The sequence below is a fragment of the Heterodontus francisci genome, chromosome 23 (assembly GCF_036365525.1).
Source record: "Heterodontus francisci isolate sHetFra1 chromosome 23, sHetFra1.hap1, whole genome shotgun sequence".
In the NCBI taxonomy this organism is placed as follows: Eukaryota; Metazoa; Chordata; class Chondrichthyes; order Heterodontiformes; family Heterodontidae; genus Heterodontus; species Heterodontus francisci.
In genome coordinates this window covers 37,187,909-37,202,894 of record NC_090393.1, presented here as the reverse complement: position 1 = coordinate 37,202,894, position 14,986 = coordinate 37,187,909, and the positions used below count along the sequence as shown (strand labels likewise).

The window sequence follows — 14,986 nt, the reverse complement described above, 5'->3', positions numbered from 1 at the left end:
TTTGCAGGTTTAACTGTGACTGGCCAAGTTACCCAAGTGTTCCCAGCCTTGGGGGAGCACTCCTTTTGGGCCAGGAGGAGCAGGAGTGCTTCCTCCCAGCACTCCAACATTAAACACCCCCCCCCCCCCCCTCCCCTCTCGCCCCCAATCAGCCTGGGATCAGACACCCCTTCTCCACCAACCCAGTGTCAGGACTAGGATCAACCTGGTCTTGCGGCCTCTTCTCCAGTGTGCCCTGCCTGATGGAAGCCAAGCCTGTCAAATCAGTAAGACTTCTGAACAGGGAATCCAAACCCCACAATGTGCAGGGAAACCTGGACTTCCCACAGGCTCCTGACACATCTTCCACAACCCCCCAAAAGTAGGTCAAAAAGCTAAAACTCTCCCTTACATGTCCAATCTCCCTTTCCACTTCAAAAATTCTTGAATGTGCATTTGCCTCCCAAATTTGTGACCACCTTTCCTACAACTCCATGTTTGATAAAACCTGATTGGAGAAATTCAAAGTGTCACACTCAGAGGGAATAGTGATGAAATACAAAATGAACTGCAGGAATTATGAAATAAAAGTAAACTGTTGAACTAAGCTACAACAAAATGGACACTTTACTGGTTTGGGGGGATGGGGGGAGGGGGGGTGATGTTAGGTGATCCCCTCCTGTACTGCCAATCAACAGGTTTGTCTGTTGAAGATGGGACCATTATTAATGTCTGGAATCACCTTGAGGAGGCACATTGACATGTAAAAACAGCCCATCCCATGCTAATGACTCCTATCATCAAAGACTGGGCTAGCAAAGGCTTTTACAGACAGACTGACTCCAAAGCCAAGGCTAAGATAATAGGTGTAAAAATCAAAATGGACTATGTCCAGATGCCATTATGTAACAATGGTCCTTACATCCTGGGACACTGAATGGACACCCCAGGGGAGAGCATAGAGTCACCTGAATGAAAGCAAAACCCGCTAAGTTTTTACATTAAAAGTCGTAACTTCTGAGAGAAGAAAAGCCATTCCAGCCAGAGAAGCTGTGAGATTGATCCAGCTAAGCAAGAAGCCCTGCCAGCACCATCATTAAACTACTGAGACAGAAAGACCTTGAATACATCGGAGGAATTGAACGAGGATACAAAAGATTGGTGTGGGAAAAATGGGTTTTGATTCATGGAGCACTGGTGCCAGTACTGGGGTAAGTGGAAGCTGTACCATTGGGATGTGGTTCACTTGAACCGTGCTAGGACGAGTGTTCTGGCGTGTCATATAACTAGGACAGTAAAGAGGGCTTTAAACTAAATAGTGGGGGCGAGGGATCAAGTGAGAGAAGAGGTGATAATTTAAAGAGAGAGGAGAAAGCCAGAGAGAAAGATAGCAATAAGGGTAATAATAATCAGAGTGTAGCAGGAAGGGACAGAGGGTGCAAACTTAAGAATGCTCCAGCAGTTAAGGCTAGAGATCGTGAACTAACAGGCTGTGGGGGGGTCAGGTGAAGGGAGATTTAAAAATCCAAAGAGAAAAGTGAAGGAACCAGAACAGTATAGTGTTGTGGGTAAAGACAAGCAGAATGGGACAGAAAGTTTAACAAATCATAAAATCAGCCAATAAGGTCGTTGCAGGGAATAGAAGTAAAAATTGAAATTAAAAGGTTCTTTATCTGACTGTGCAGAGCATCTGCAATAAGACAGATGAACTAGGGGCACAAATAGAGGTAAATGATTTAAATTTAATCGCTATTATAGAGACATAGTTACATGGTGACCAAGGTTGGTAAGTAAATATTCCAGGGTACACAATATTTGAGAAAGACAGACAGAATGGAAAAGGAGGAGGAGGAGTAGCCTTGATAGTAAAGGATAACATAAGGACATTAGTGAGAAAGGATCTGGCCTCAGAAGATCATGAAGTAGAATCAGTATGGATGGAAATAAAGGAATAGCAAGAATCAGAAAACACTGGTAGGAGTAGTTTATAGGCCCCTTAACAGTAGTTATACCACTGGACAGAGCATTAAAAAAGAAATTATTGGAGCTTGTTACAAAGGCACTGTAATAATTGTGGTGGACTTTAATCGTCATATAGACTGGGACAATAAAATGGGCAAGAGTGGTCGAGATGAGAAGTTTGTAGAACGTTTTCGGGACAGTTTCTTGGAGCAATGCTTTGTGGAACCAACTACGGATAAAGCCATCTTTGATCTAGTATTCTGTAATGAAGCAGGGTTAATTAGGATTGCCATAGTAAAAGATCCACTTGGAAATAGTGATCATAATACCACTGAATTCCATGTTAAGCTCGAAAGTGACATACTCCAATCACAAACAAGAATTTTAAACTTAGACAAAGACAATTAATTAGATACGAGGGGAGAACTGGCCAAGGTAAATTGGTTAAATAGCCTAAAAGGTATGGCAGTATATGAACAGTGAGAAACCTTTAAAGAAACAATTCAAAATGTTCAACAAAAATACATTACATTGAAAAACAAAAATTCAGCAAGGAAGACCCATCTGTTGCTCACTCAGGAAGTTAAGGATAGTATTATATTCAAAGAGGCTTACAATGTTGCAAAGAAGAGTAGCAAGCCTGAGGATTGGGAGTATTTCAGAAACCAGCAAGGGGCCACTAAAAAGTTGACAAAAAGGGGTTAAAAAAAAAGTGTAAACTAGCCAGTAATACAAAAACAGATAATAAGAGTTTTTATAGGTATATAAAAAAGGAAGAGAGTAGCTAAAGTAAGTGTTGGTCCCTTAGAAGGATAAGGGGTAAGCCATTTAGGACTGAGATGAGGAGGGATTTCTTCACCCAGAGAGTGGTGAACCTGTGGAATTCTCTACCACAGAAAGCAGTTGAGGCCAAATCATTAAATATATTCAAGAAAGAGCTAGATACAGTTCTTGGGGCTAAAGGAATCCAGGGATACGGGGAGAAAGCGGGAACAGGGTACTGAGTTTGGACGATCAGCCATGGTTGTATTGAATGGTGGTGCAGGCTCAAAGGGCTGAATGGCCTACTCCTGCTCCTATTTTCTATGTTTCTATGTTACCTGCTTCTCTCTCAACAGATGCTGCCTGATCTGCTGAGTATTTCCAGCATTTTATGTTTTTATTGCAGATTTCCAACATCTGTAGTATTTTGCTTTCACTACTTTCTTCCTTTTAAAGTTTAATACTCTAGTTTCAGACTTAAGCACGTCAATAATGAATGTGAAACTCTATATTATAAATCACCCTTCCCCAGAGATTACTAATTAACCTTGTCTCATTACACAAGGCAACAAGATCTAAAATTTCCTTTCCTAATTAGTTCCACGGAACTGTCTTGAACGCTTTCCAAGAACTCATTCTCTAAACTATTTTTGCTGATTTGATTTGCCCATTCCAAATGAAGTTTAAAGTCCCCCATGATTATTGCATTATCTTTGTTACAAGTTCATTTTATTGCTTGCCAATACCATGTCCAACAGTATAGCTGTCAGGGGGTCTATAAACTACTCTCACCAGTGTTTTCTGTTCCTTGTTATTTCTTACTTCCATCTATACTGATTCTACTTCCTGCTCTTCTGAGCCAAGATCCTTCCTCATTCCTGTAGGTATTGGAGTTCACCTCATTTACAATGTCAGGAGCTGTAAGCGATGTAAGTACTGCATGCCTTACATAAACAGATCACCAATATAAAAACACAAGACTCAAACATTTTTGATAATGGTACTCCTCCACAGAGCCCCGAAGGGTACTCACATGGTGCTTTTCAACAGTCAAGCAGATGCTTTCTGCCAACAGCACCCAAGGACATTCAAGAGCACTTCCACTTCCTAGCACTGGTGGTAACATAATAAGTCAGTTGTAAACTGATCTGAAGCATTGTTAATTCCTCTTCTAAGTCTGTGCTGGGCGTTTGCTATAAGTCAATTAAGCTATTACCAATATATAATGAGTGTAACTCTGGCTGGGGTTAACGCAACACATTGGCATCACTTTTTTTCTACAAAAGGTCAAATGAATACCCACTGGATTAAAAATCTTTCATTATGCTTTAAATGCACATAGTCTGTTAGACAAAAACTCCCTTTTCTACCAAAACAGCATGCCAACAAGCACAAATGCATGGTGACACATCACTAGAAGACAGCAGTTCTTCTAAATTTCTTGTGTGTTATCCCTGTAACACATAGATGTACAACTCCTGAAAGCTAAAAGTATTCAATGAAAAGCTTCAAGAGTATTTACACACTATTATATTGAATGTTGTGCAGTGACATGATCATAATGCATCATTAACTTTAATGAAGGATTGGACTGCATTGAGCCAATACTCCCAGACACTTTCCCAAACTGTGGTAGAAAAGCCAATTACAACCTCTATGTCTCACTTCAGAATGAATACTTCTAGCAGCACAAAGTTGATCAAAATCTAGTCCCTTAGGTTTAAGAATTTTAAATGAAAATATTTCGTTCTATATTCAGTATGCTTTGTTATATAACTGACATGTCATGTGATTTTTTTTTAAAAAATGGACTAACTTAACCATGCTGTATGGTGGCAAACTAATTCACTATGTCATTGAATGTTAAACTAGGTTTGTTTCTGTAATTCCCCACAGAGCAACATACTGGATTTTAGCTGTCAGAAAAAAGCAGCAAGTGAAAGCAATGGGAAGAACAAAATAACATTTCAGAACTCAAAATTTGACAAGTCAAACCAGGTCATTCCTATGGACCAGATCACAAAAATAACAAAGGGAGAAGCCTTGTAGCAGTTTGCTTCTCTGCAGTCTTGGCAGGACACTGGATAGGTTGCAGGAAAACCTAAAGTTGGAAATAAATAATGCAAAACAAGGACAAAAGCATAGCTTTCATTTAAAGAAAAGTTACAAATATCTGTAATCAAATCTAGTGAGATAGAATTAAAATTCATTTAATAGGGGATACTAACATTAAAGTATTCTGAATTTTCATTAGATTACTGACATATAATAATGAGTTAAGTACATAATAAAGGGGCCGAGAAACAAAATCGAAGGAGCAGAGCAGAGCAAAAAAGCGCAAACTGGAGAAGTTTAAAAGAGCCAATAATTTTAATTGAATAAACAAGGTTACACAGGAATGGAAGTGCAAATGTTGTGCCCCAACTGCAGCACTTGAGAGTTTGTGAAGAACACTGCGATTCCAGACAACCAGATTGACAGTGAGCGTGTGCATCACGAGGAACTTAAAAACTCAGTTGTTGAGCTGGAGTCCAAGGTGCAGACATTGCGGGGTATCAGAGGGGGTGAGTTGCCTGGACGCTTCGATCCAGGAGGTTGTGCTTGTCTTGTTTGTGGTCAGGGATAGGAAGGTGTGACTGCAAGTCAGTCAGACAGGTAAAGGGACCACAAGTACAGTGCTGAAGGAGTTTTAGCCTTTGCCATTATCCAAAGAAACCAGACAGACCACCCAGCATCGACCTAGGCACCGGAAACGACAACAACACACCCAGCCCTGTAGACCCTGCAAAGTCCTCCTTACTAACATCTGGGACAGCTGACCCACAGACTAGTCAAGCAACAGCCTGACATGGTCATACTCACTGAATCACACCTTACAGACAATATCCCAGACACCACCACGACCATCCCTGGGTATGTCCTGTCCCACCGACAGGACAGACCCAGAGGTGGCAGCACAGTGGTATACAGTTAGGAGGGGGTTGCCCTGGGAGTCTGCAACATTGACTCCAGACTCCATAAAGTCTCATGGAATCAGGTCAAACATGGGCAAGGAAACCTCCTGCTGGTTATCACCTACCACCCACCCCCCCACCCCCCCCCATCCTCAGCTGATGAATCAGCACTCCTCCATGTTGAACTTGGAAGCAGCACTGAGGGTGACAAGGCCACAGAATGTATTCTGGTTGGGGACTTCAATCTCCATCACCAAGAGTGGCTCGGTAGCACCACTACTGACTGAGCAGGCAGAGTCCTAAAGGACATAGCTGCAAGACTGGGTTTGCAATAGATGGCGAGGGAACCATCAAGAGGGAAAAACATACTTGACCTCGTCTTCACCAATCTACCTGTCGCAGGTGCATCTGTCCATGACAGTATTGGTAGGAGTGACCACTGCACAGTTCTTGGAGACGACGTCTCACCTTCACAGTGTGGATACCCTCCATCGTGTTGTGTGGCACTACCACTGTGCTAAATGGGATAGATTTCCAACAGATCTAACAACTCAAAACTGGGCATCCATGAGGCACTGTGGGCCATCAGCAGCAACACAACTGTACTCGACCACAATCTGTAACTTGATGGCCCGGCATATCCCTCAGTCTACCATTACCATCAAGCCGGGGGATCAACCCTAGTTCAAAGAAGAGTGCAGGAGGGCATGCCAGGAGCAGCACCAGGCATACCTCAAAATGAGTTGTCAGCCTGGTGAAGCGACAACACAGGAAAACATGCATAACAAACAGCAGAAGTAGCATGTGATAGACAGAGCTAAGTGATCCCACAACCAACGGATCAGACCTAAGCTCTGAAGTCCTGCCACATCCAGTTGTGAATGGCGGTGGACATTAAACAACTAACAGGAGGAGGCGGCTCCACAAATATCTCCATTCTTAATGATGAGGAGCCCAGCACATCAGTGCAAAAGACAAGGGTTACGACCAGGTGAGGAGGGATCGAAGGGCTCCCCTCTTTTTTTTTAAGCATGGATATATTTGGCAATTCAGTGAGTGTTTACTTGTTTATGCGCTATGATCATTTTCAAGTTTAACAAAGAGAGGTTAACTTTATTGTACGTAAACTGATCTAAGTAAAATAATAAAATACACCAACATTCACATACATGTGCATATGTTAGAGTGGAGACGGATGGATTGGTTGATTTAAAGTCCAGAGAAATAAAAGGGGTATACAGTCTGTGGAGGTTGGTGACTTGGCTAGCTTCAGGCTGAATGTGGTAGTCCTGAGGCTTCTGGTTTGAAGAGGTGGATGCCGATTCAGTGGTTCTCCAGCTTCCAGTTTAAAAAGGTGGCCACTGATTCAGTGGTTCTCTGGGAGACAGCAACGTGACTAAATTCCATGGAGAGATCTCTGTCTGTTTTTTCCGGAAATTTCTCTAAACTGTGTAGCTGAAAGATGTTTCTGTCTGTTCTTTCCAGAAAGTTCTCTACCTACAATAGCTCCCCTGTCAGGCTTAAGTAAGCAAGCACCAGTCAGCAGACAGAGTTCAAAGCTTGCATGGCTTGGGTGGTTCATGTTCAGGTTTCCAGCTGGTGGATTAAAAAAAAATCCTTCAACCTAGCATGTTTTCGTGACACAAGGCTGAAGCATTTGCAACCATCTTCAGTCATAAGTGCTGAGTGGATGATCCATCTCGGCCTCCTCCGGAGGTCCCCAAAAATCACAGATGCCAGTCTTCAGTCAATTCGATTCACTCCACGTGATAAAGAAATGACTGAAGGCACAGGATGTTGCAAAGGATATGAGCCCTGACAACATTCCGGTAATAGTACTGAAGACTTGTGCTCCAGAACTAGCCGCGGGCCTGGCCAAGCTGATCCAGTACAGTTACAACACTGGCCTCTACCCGACAATTTGGAAAATTGCACAGGTATGTCCTGTACACAAAAAGGACAAATCCAACCCAACCAATTACCGCCCCATTAGTCCACCCTTGATCATCAGCAAAGTGATGGAAGGGGGTCATCAATAGCTCTATCAAGCAGCACGTACTCCGCAATAACCTGCTCACTGATGCTCAGTTTGGATTCCACCAGGGTCAACCACCTCCTGACCTCATTACAGCCAAAAGAGCTGAACTCAAAAGGGGAGGCGAGAGTGATTGCCCTTGACAATCAAGCAGCCCTAGCAAAACTGGGGTCAATGTGAATCAGGGGGAAAACTCTCCACTGTTTGGAGTCATACCTAGCACCAAGGAAGATGGTTGTGGTTGTTGGAGGTCAATCATCTCAGTCCCAGGACATCACTGCAAGAGTTCCTTAGGGTGATTTCCTAGGCCCAACCATCTTCAGCCACTTCATAATGAACTTTCCATCATAAAGGTCAGAAGACGGGATGGTCGCGGATGATGGCGCAATGATTAGCACAATTCGCGACTTCTCAGATAATGAAGCAGCCCGTATCCATTTACAGCAAGACCTAGACAACATTCAGGCTTGGGCTGATTAGTGCCAAGTCACATTCACGCCACACAAGTGCCAGGCAATGACCATCTCCAACGAGAGAGAATCCAAATATCATCCCGTGTTATTCAATGGCATTACCATCACTGAATCCCCCACTAGCATTCTGGGGGGTCACCATTAATCGGAAACTGAACTGAACAAGCCATATAAATACTGTGGCTACAAGAGCCGGTCAGAGGCTGGGAATTCTGCAGCGAGTAACTCACCTTCTGACTCCCCAAAGCCTGTCCACCATTTACAAGGCACAGGTCAGGACTGTGAGCCAAATGAAAGAACAGGACTTCAAGGGTTCTAATCTCTGGATTACCTGAGCCATGTACAAATTAGCATAGGGATAAGAAGATTAGGGAGATTAACAGATGGCTGAAGGGGTGGTATGAGAAAGAGGAGTTCCATTTCATGGGACACAGGCACCAGTACCACTGGGATGGGCTTCACCTGAAATGGGCTGGAATCAGGATTTTTGCAGAAAAGATAAATAAGGTGATAACAAGGACATTCAACAAGTAAGTGAGATGATGAAGGCTCAGGTAATATTGATAACAGTTTGAAAACAAACAAATAGGAAGAGAGTAGAGCAAGAGTTAGAAATTGTGCTTTAGGCTCCACATGTAAAGAGAAAACTAAAAGATGTTAAAAAAAAAAATCAAGGAGACAAAAATGGTGGGGTGGGGGGGGGGGGGGGTGGAGTAGCCTTTGTGATTGAGGATGAAATCACTTCAGTGGTAAGAGAGAATATAACAAGAAGTAAGCAGACAGTGGAGACATCATGGGTAGGATTATGAATTAAAAATGGTTTAAGACTCGACTGTGAGTTGTGTATAGGGCCCCGGTAGTAGCTGCCAAGTGTTGGTTTGTATAAATGCAGAGATTAGACAAGCATGTAGCAAAGTCAGAGAGGTTTTATTTGGGGATTTTAACTTTCATATAGATTGAGATAAGTAGACTAGCATATCAGAAAGATAGCGAATTTCTTGAGTGTGTGTGGGATAGTTTTCTGCAGCAATATGTCCTAACAGCAACAAGGGGTATGCCTTAAATAATACCATATTAGGTATAGCATTGAGTAATGAGCCAGATTTCGTTAACAGCCTAATGGTGCATAAACATTTATTTAATTGCAATCATAATGAGTTCAACGAAATGTTTGAAAGGGAGAAACATGAAACAGCTACTAAGATTCTATATTTAGGCAAAGCTGACATCAAAGGGATGAGAGAGACTGTCCATAGTAAACTGAGCAAATCTGTTAATGCATAAAACAGATGATCAGTGGGACTGTTCAAAAAAGAATGTGAAACACTCCAGTTTATACCCCTAAGGGGCAAGAGCTCTACTTGCCAAAAAATAGATAGCCATGGACAACTAAAGAGGCAAGAGACAACATAAAACTAAAAGAGCATACAAAAAAAAAAGCAAAAAAGCATAGATCCTAGCAAATGGGAAAATTACAAAACAGCAAAGGGTGGCAAAGCAGATAATAAGAACTATAAAATGGGAGTATGAAAAGAAACTTGCAAGTGATAGCAAAATCAACACTATTTTTTTTTTACAATTAGATTAGCAAAAAGAGGATGGTCAGGAGTAATGTGGAACCCTTGAAAACTGATAAAGGTGATATTGTTATTGAAACTAATGAAATTGCAGACATGCTAGATATTTACTTAGCATCAGTATTTACAATAGAGGAAGAAGTCAGAATGCCGGAAATCCTAAGGAAACAAATATTAAAACGGAAAGGGACTCACCAAAGTTAACGCGAAATAAAAGAGCAAATGAGGAAAATAATGGCATTAAAGAATGACAAATCCCCAGGACCAGATGGTTTCCATCCCAAGGTTTTAAAGGAAGTTTGTGAGAACATTGCAGATACCCCAACTGTAATCTTCGAAAGTTCTCAACTCGGAAATCATTCCTTTAGATTAGAAAATTGTGAATGTTACTTTGCTATTTAAGAAAGGTGAGAGGGGAAAAATCAGGGAATTACAGACCAGTCAGCCTAACATCTGTGGTTGGGTCTGTAACTAAGGACAGGGAGACTAACACTTAAGAATTTTCAGCTGATCAGAGAGAGCCAGCTTGGAATTGTAAAGGGTAGGTCATGCCTGATGACTCTGACTGAATTTTTTGAAGAGGTGACTGAAGTATTTGACAGGGGAATGTCTATAGATGTTATTTATATGGACTTCCAGTAGGCATTTGATAAAGTCCCTCTTAAGAGACTGTTAGCTAAAGTTGAAGCCCATGGAATTGAAGGCAAATTATTAACCTGGTTAGGAAATTGGCTGAGTGGCAAGAGATTAGGGTTAATGGCCAGGTACTCTAATTGGCAGGTTGTGACTAGTCATATCCTGCAAGAATCTGTGTCGGGGCCTCAACTATTCACCGTATTTATTAATGATTTAGATGATGGGATTTTAAAAAAAATCCAAATTTGCTCATGACACAAAGATAGGCGATATTATAAGCTGTGTAAATGGAAGCATAAAATTACAAGAGACATTGATAGATTAAGTGAGTGGGCAAAACTGTGGTAAATGGATTTCAATGTAGGCAAATGTGGGGTCATCCACTTCAGACTTGAAAAAGATAGAATAGAGTACTTTCTAAATTGTGAAAAGCTAGGAACAGTTGAGGTCCAGGTACATAGATCGTTGAAATGTCTTGAAGAGGTCCAGAAAATAATTAGAAAGGCTCATGGGTTGCTGGCCTTTACATCTAGAGGATTAAAATAAAGGGGTAGAAGTCATGCTTCAGCTATACAAAGCATTGGGTTAGACCTCACCTGGAGTACTGTGAGCAGCTCTGGGCACCACACCTTAGGAATGATATAATGGCCTGGGAGGGAGTGCAGTGTCGGTATACCAGAATGATACCTGGACTCCAGGGTTGAATCACGAGGAGAAATTACACAAACAAGGGTTATATTCCCTGGAACTTAGAAGGTAAGGGATGACTTGATCAAAGTTTTTAAGACATTAAGGGGATAAGACAGGATAGATGGAGAGAAACTATTTATGTCAGTTGGGGAATCTAGGACTCATGGCATAGTCTAAACATTAGAGACAGACCTTTCAGGAGTGATATTAGGAAACACTTCTACACACAAAGGGTGGTCAAAGTTGAAACTCTCTTCCACAAACAGGCACACTGATGCTAGATCAATTTGCCAATTTTAAATCTACATTAAATATATTTTTGTTATCCAAAAGTATTAAGGGATGTGGGGCAAAGGTGGGGTAGAGTTAGGTCGCAGAGCAACCATAATCTCTATGAATGGTGGAACAGGCTCGAGGAGCTGAATGGCCCATTTCTATGTTCCAAAATGTATCGTAAAACGTGGTTTTCCTCAGTTAATCACGGTATATGTTGCACAAGGTCAATTAAAAGTCAAACACAAAAACAAGTTATGGCTCAGCTGGTACTATTCTTGACATTTGTGCCAGAAGGTATTGGGTACAAGTCCCAAGCCAGGGTTTGAGTTCCATTTCAGTGGCCACCATGCTACTGTATCAGAAAACATGTTAATTGCATATGGAATAAAACTGAAGCGCTATCTGCTTGTTTTGATAGGTTGGAGCATTGATAGGTTAGATAGGAAGAAACTTTTTCCCTTAGCAGAGGGGTCAATAACCAGGGGCATAGATTTAAAAGGTAAGGTGCAGGAGGTTTAGAGCGATTTGAGGAAAAATCTTTTCACCCAGAGGGTGGGTTGGAATCTGGAACACACTGCCTGAAGAGGTGGTAGAGGCAGGAACTCAACATTTAAGAAGTATTTAGATGAGCACTTGAAACGCCATAGCATACAAGGCTACGGGCCAGGTGCTGGAAAATGGGATTAGAATAGTTAGGTGCTTGATGGCTGGCACAGACACAATAGGCCGAAGGGCCTGTTTCTGTGCTGTATAACTCTATGACTCCATCATTGCACTATTCAAGAAGCAATGGGTTTTCCCAGTTTTCTAGCAAATATTACTCCATCAGCCAATAAAAAAATGTTCATTACCAATTCATTTTCACTTACGTTTGTTGCAACGTTGCTGATGCTGAATGGTTGCCTTGTTTGTCTACTTAAGTCACTGCATTTCAAATAAATTTATTATGTGAAGCACAATATAAAATTATAAACTCATCCTTATATAATGCAAATCAATAACCTACTGTAATGTGTATAGAGCATATGACTATGACACTTTAATTTGTATATTTGCACATAAAAAGTGTGAAAGTAACCCTGGTTTGTAGTCTTTTTACCACATTTGAAATGTACACAAAAAACTAAGCACACAAGACACCAAGGGAATTCATGTTTTTTTTGTGCAGTCAAAAGTCAATATAAATGTGATCAATGGGTTCTTCAACAAACTGGAAACACTGCATTCTTTTTAGCTAAAAATAACCAAACAAAAAAAAAAACTGACTCAACATGACTCCACAAAAATAATGACATGCATCATTTTCATCACTGCCCTCACCTAGACAATCCTACACTGCATGTGGTCATCACAGGACTGAGTGTACAAAACAACAAAAATCATATCTGACCTATGGTTGCAGATGCAAGAATAGAAAAGCATCTCATTCTTCAGGACTATAGGTTCTCATTACTAAGCACATCGATTCTATAAATATAAATGGTTACAACTACAAAACTGCATAGTTTTTTTTTTAAAGCATGCAAAATTCCATGTTCTTCGATGTTAGAGGACCAATATAAAAGCACTAGTACTTGTTATTCCATTCCTTTATTGTGCTTATATATTACTATTGCGCTTGTAACAAATTCTCTGGATAGCACATAATTTTTATATATTTGTAAATGTAAATTCCCCTGTTCACTTTATAAAAGGAAAACAATCTTAACAGAACATAACATAATAAAATGTGGATAACCCATGGAGGGGCTCATGGTTAATCTGGAGGATATATCTTTTAATAATTACAAAAAAAAAGTGTAACTGCCAATCCGTGATTCTGCTTGCAAAGTCTTCATTGTGTTTAGTTGGTCTGTCTTTTTAAGGCCATAGTCAAATTACTGCAAAAATTAATCAGAAGATAATTGTTGTTGATAGGTATTTGTATAAAAGCAGCTGCTGCAAATCCCCTATTTCAGGTCAAAACAAACCAGCAGGAGATATCTGGAGGTTTTTTTGCCCCTATTTTTTCTTTTAAAAAGAAACTGTTACTTGTTCACTGGTAGATTGCCCATCTGTTCAGTTGCAAATTATTGTTGACTTGTGAACATGATAATTGAGTCATTCTGGTGCAACTGTGACATAGATTTTGCAGAATATTGCAGTTCGCTGGTAATATATATGAATTACCTGATGTGTGAATTGCTCTCTTTCCTTTTAGTTCTCTTTGCCAACCATTCATCAATATCAGGGGCTGGTCTGTCATCATGTTCTAATTTATTTTCTTCTGAAACAAATTCAGTCCAAACAATGTTAATGGAAACAGATGCAAAACTTTCAAAGTACATACTAACAATTGCTTACACATAGTTGTTGCAAGAAAACGAACAATTTTCCTCACCCCATGCTTAATTTTTCTAAAATAAAAAGTATATAATGATGTGTGTGCAAAGGACAGCTATTGGGGTGGCAGGGGAGGTTCGAAAACAGTAAAACCATTCCCATCTTGTGCTTTCACTCAGTTTTTCATGCAGTGTTTTTCTTTGATTCAAGATTATTTGCAGTTCAAGGGAATTCCACAATAGATTCTCAAATTTACAAAATGCTTTTCCTGTTTATCTGACTTTTCTGCTGTTGATTTCCTTCTTGTGATTGCTAACTCTTTTACAGTTTCCTACTGCCTTACTGAATCCTCACTACCCATCTCCAAGTTAGGCTAGGTTGCAGATGCTGCTGTCATTTGCAAAATTTCTAAGACAATTTGAGGAATTCTTTGGCCGTGTCAACCTTTCTAGTAGACTATGTACTTGCCATGTGCAATAACTGCAGAACAGCAATCAATAGAGCAAACCAAATACGGAAACACATAGCACAAACTGGAGGAAGTAATGTTTAAGTAAACTGTGCAAGCTCCACACATTGAGCACTATACCCCAATTGGTCTTCAAGATACAAGTGAGACTTCAATCTCAGTGGGTAGTGAAGAGCATAGCAGAAGACTGATCATTAGAGGATAGAACCAAGAGAAAAATGTGGAGAACTAGATTTTTTCAGCCTTTGATAGAGACCAAAAGACCTTACATAGGAGTATAAAAAAGATGAATACAGAACAATATTCCAAATTAAACCAACAGAGTCAGACAAGGAACATAGGTTCAAACTAGCTAAAAGTAAATTTAAGACTGATATTAGGATGTTCTACACAGTATATGGAATGATTTTCTGGACACAGTAGTGAAAGCAACAACCAGTTAAGAAACAGCTTGATACTCTGATTGGGAGGTGGGTGTGGGGAAAACAACTGCAGATTCTTTCTGAATGGAAGGGCTGAATAACTTTTCTCATCTGTATTGATCTTGTCATCTGCCAGAGAGCCCATGAAAATGGGAAGCTCTCTAGGTAAATGTTAGAGGCGATCCTGAAGAAAGGGCTATTGGTTACAGGTCTCAGTTAGCATCAAACACCTAAGCTGCAAGGAGAGATTACAGAAGCTGGACTGGTTTATCCTCAAGAAAGTTGAACAAGGATTCAAGATCCTCAAGTGCATCAATAACTTGAAGAACAAATAACAGCTTACCATGGCCTTGAAAATGATAATGAGGGACATGGGATGAAGCTCTGAAGAGCAAAGGAGAATGGACAGACCAATTATAACTAGACCAA

At 40.6% G+C, this 14,986-nt stretch overlaps 1 protein-coding gene across 12 annotated transcripts in view; it reads right to left on the bottom strand.

The window, feature by feature from the left end:
- Positions 1 to 14,986, bottom strand: part of zmat5 (zinc finger, matrin-type 5) — a 331,963-nt gene that overhangs the window by 303,355 nt on the left and 13,622 nt on the right. For 11 of the 12 annotated variants that reach the window (XM_068055085.1, XM_068055078.1, XM_068055081.1 and 8 more), the window contains exon 4: positions 13,514 to 13,610. In XM_068055085.1, the coding sequence (XP_067911186.1) occupies positions 13,514 to 13,610 (97 nt within the window). The remainder of the gene's footprint in view (positions 1 to 13,513; positions 13,611 to 14,986) is intronic. The other variant, XM_068055088.1, reaches the window with a different exon arrangement.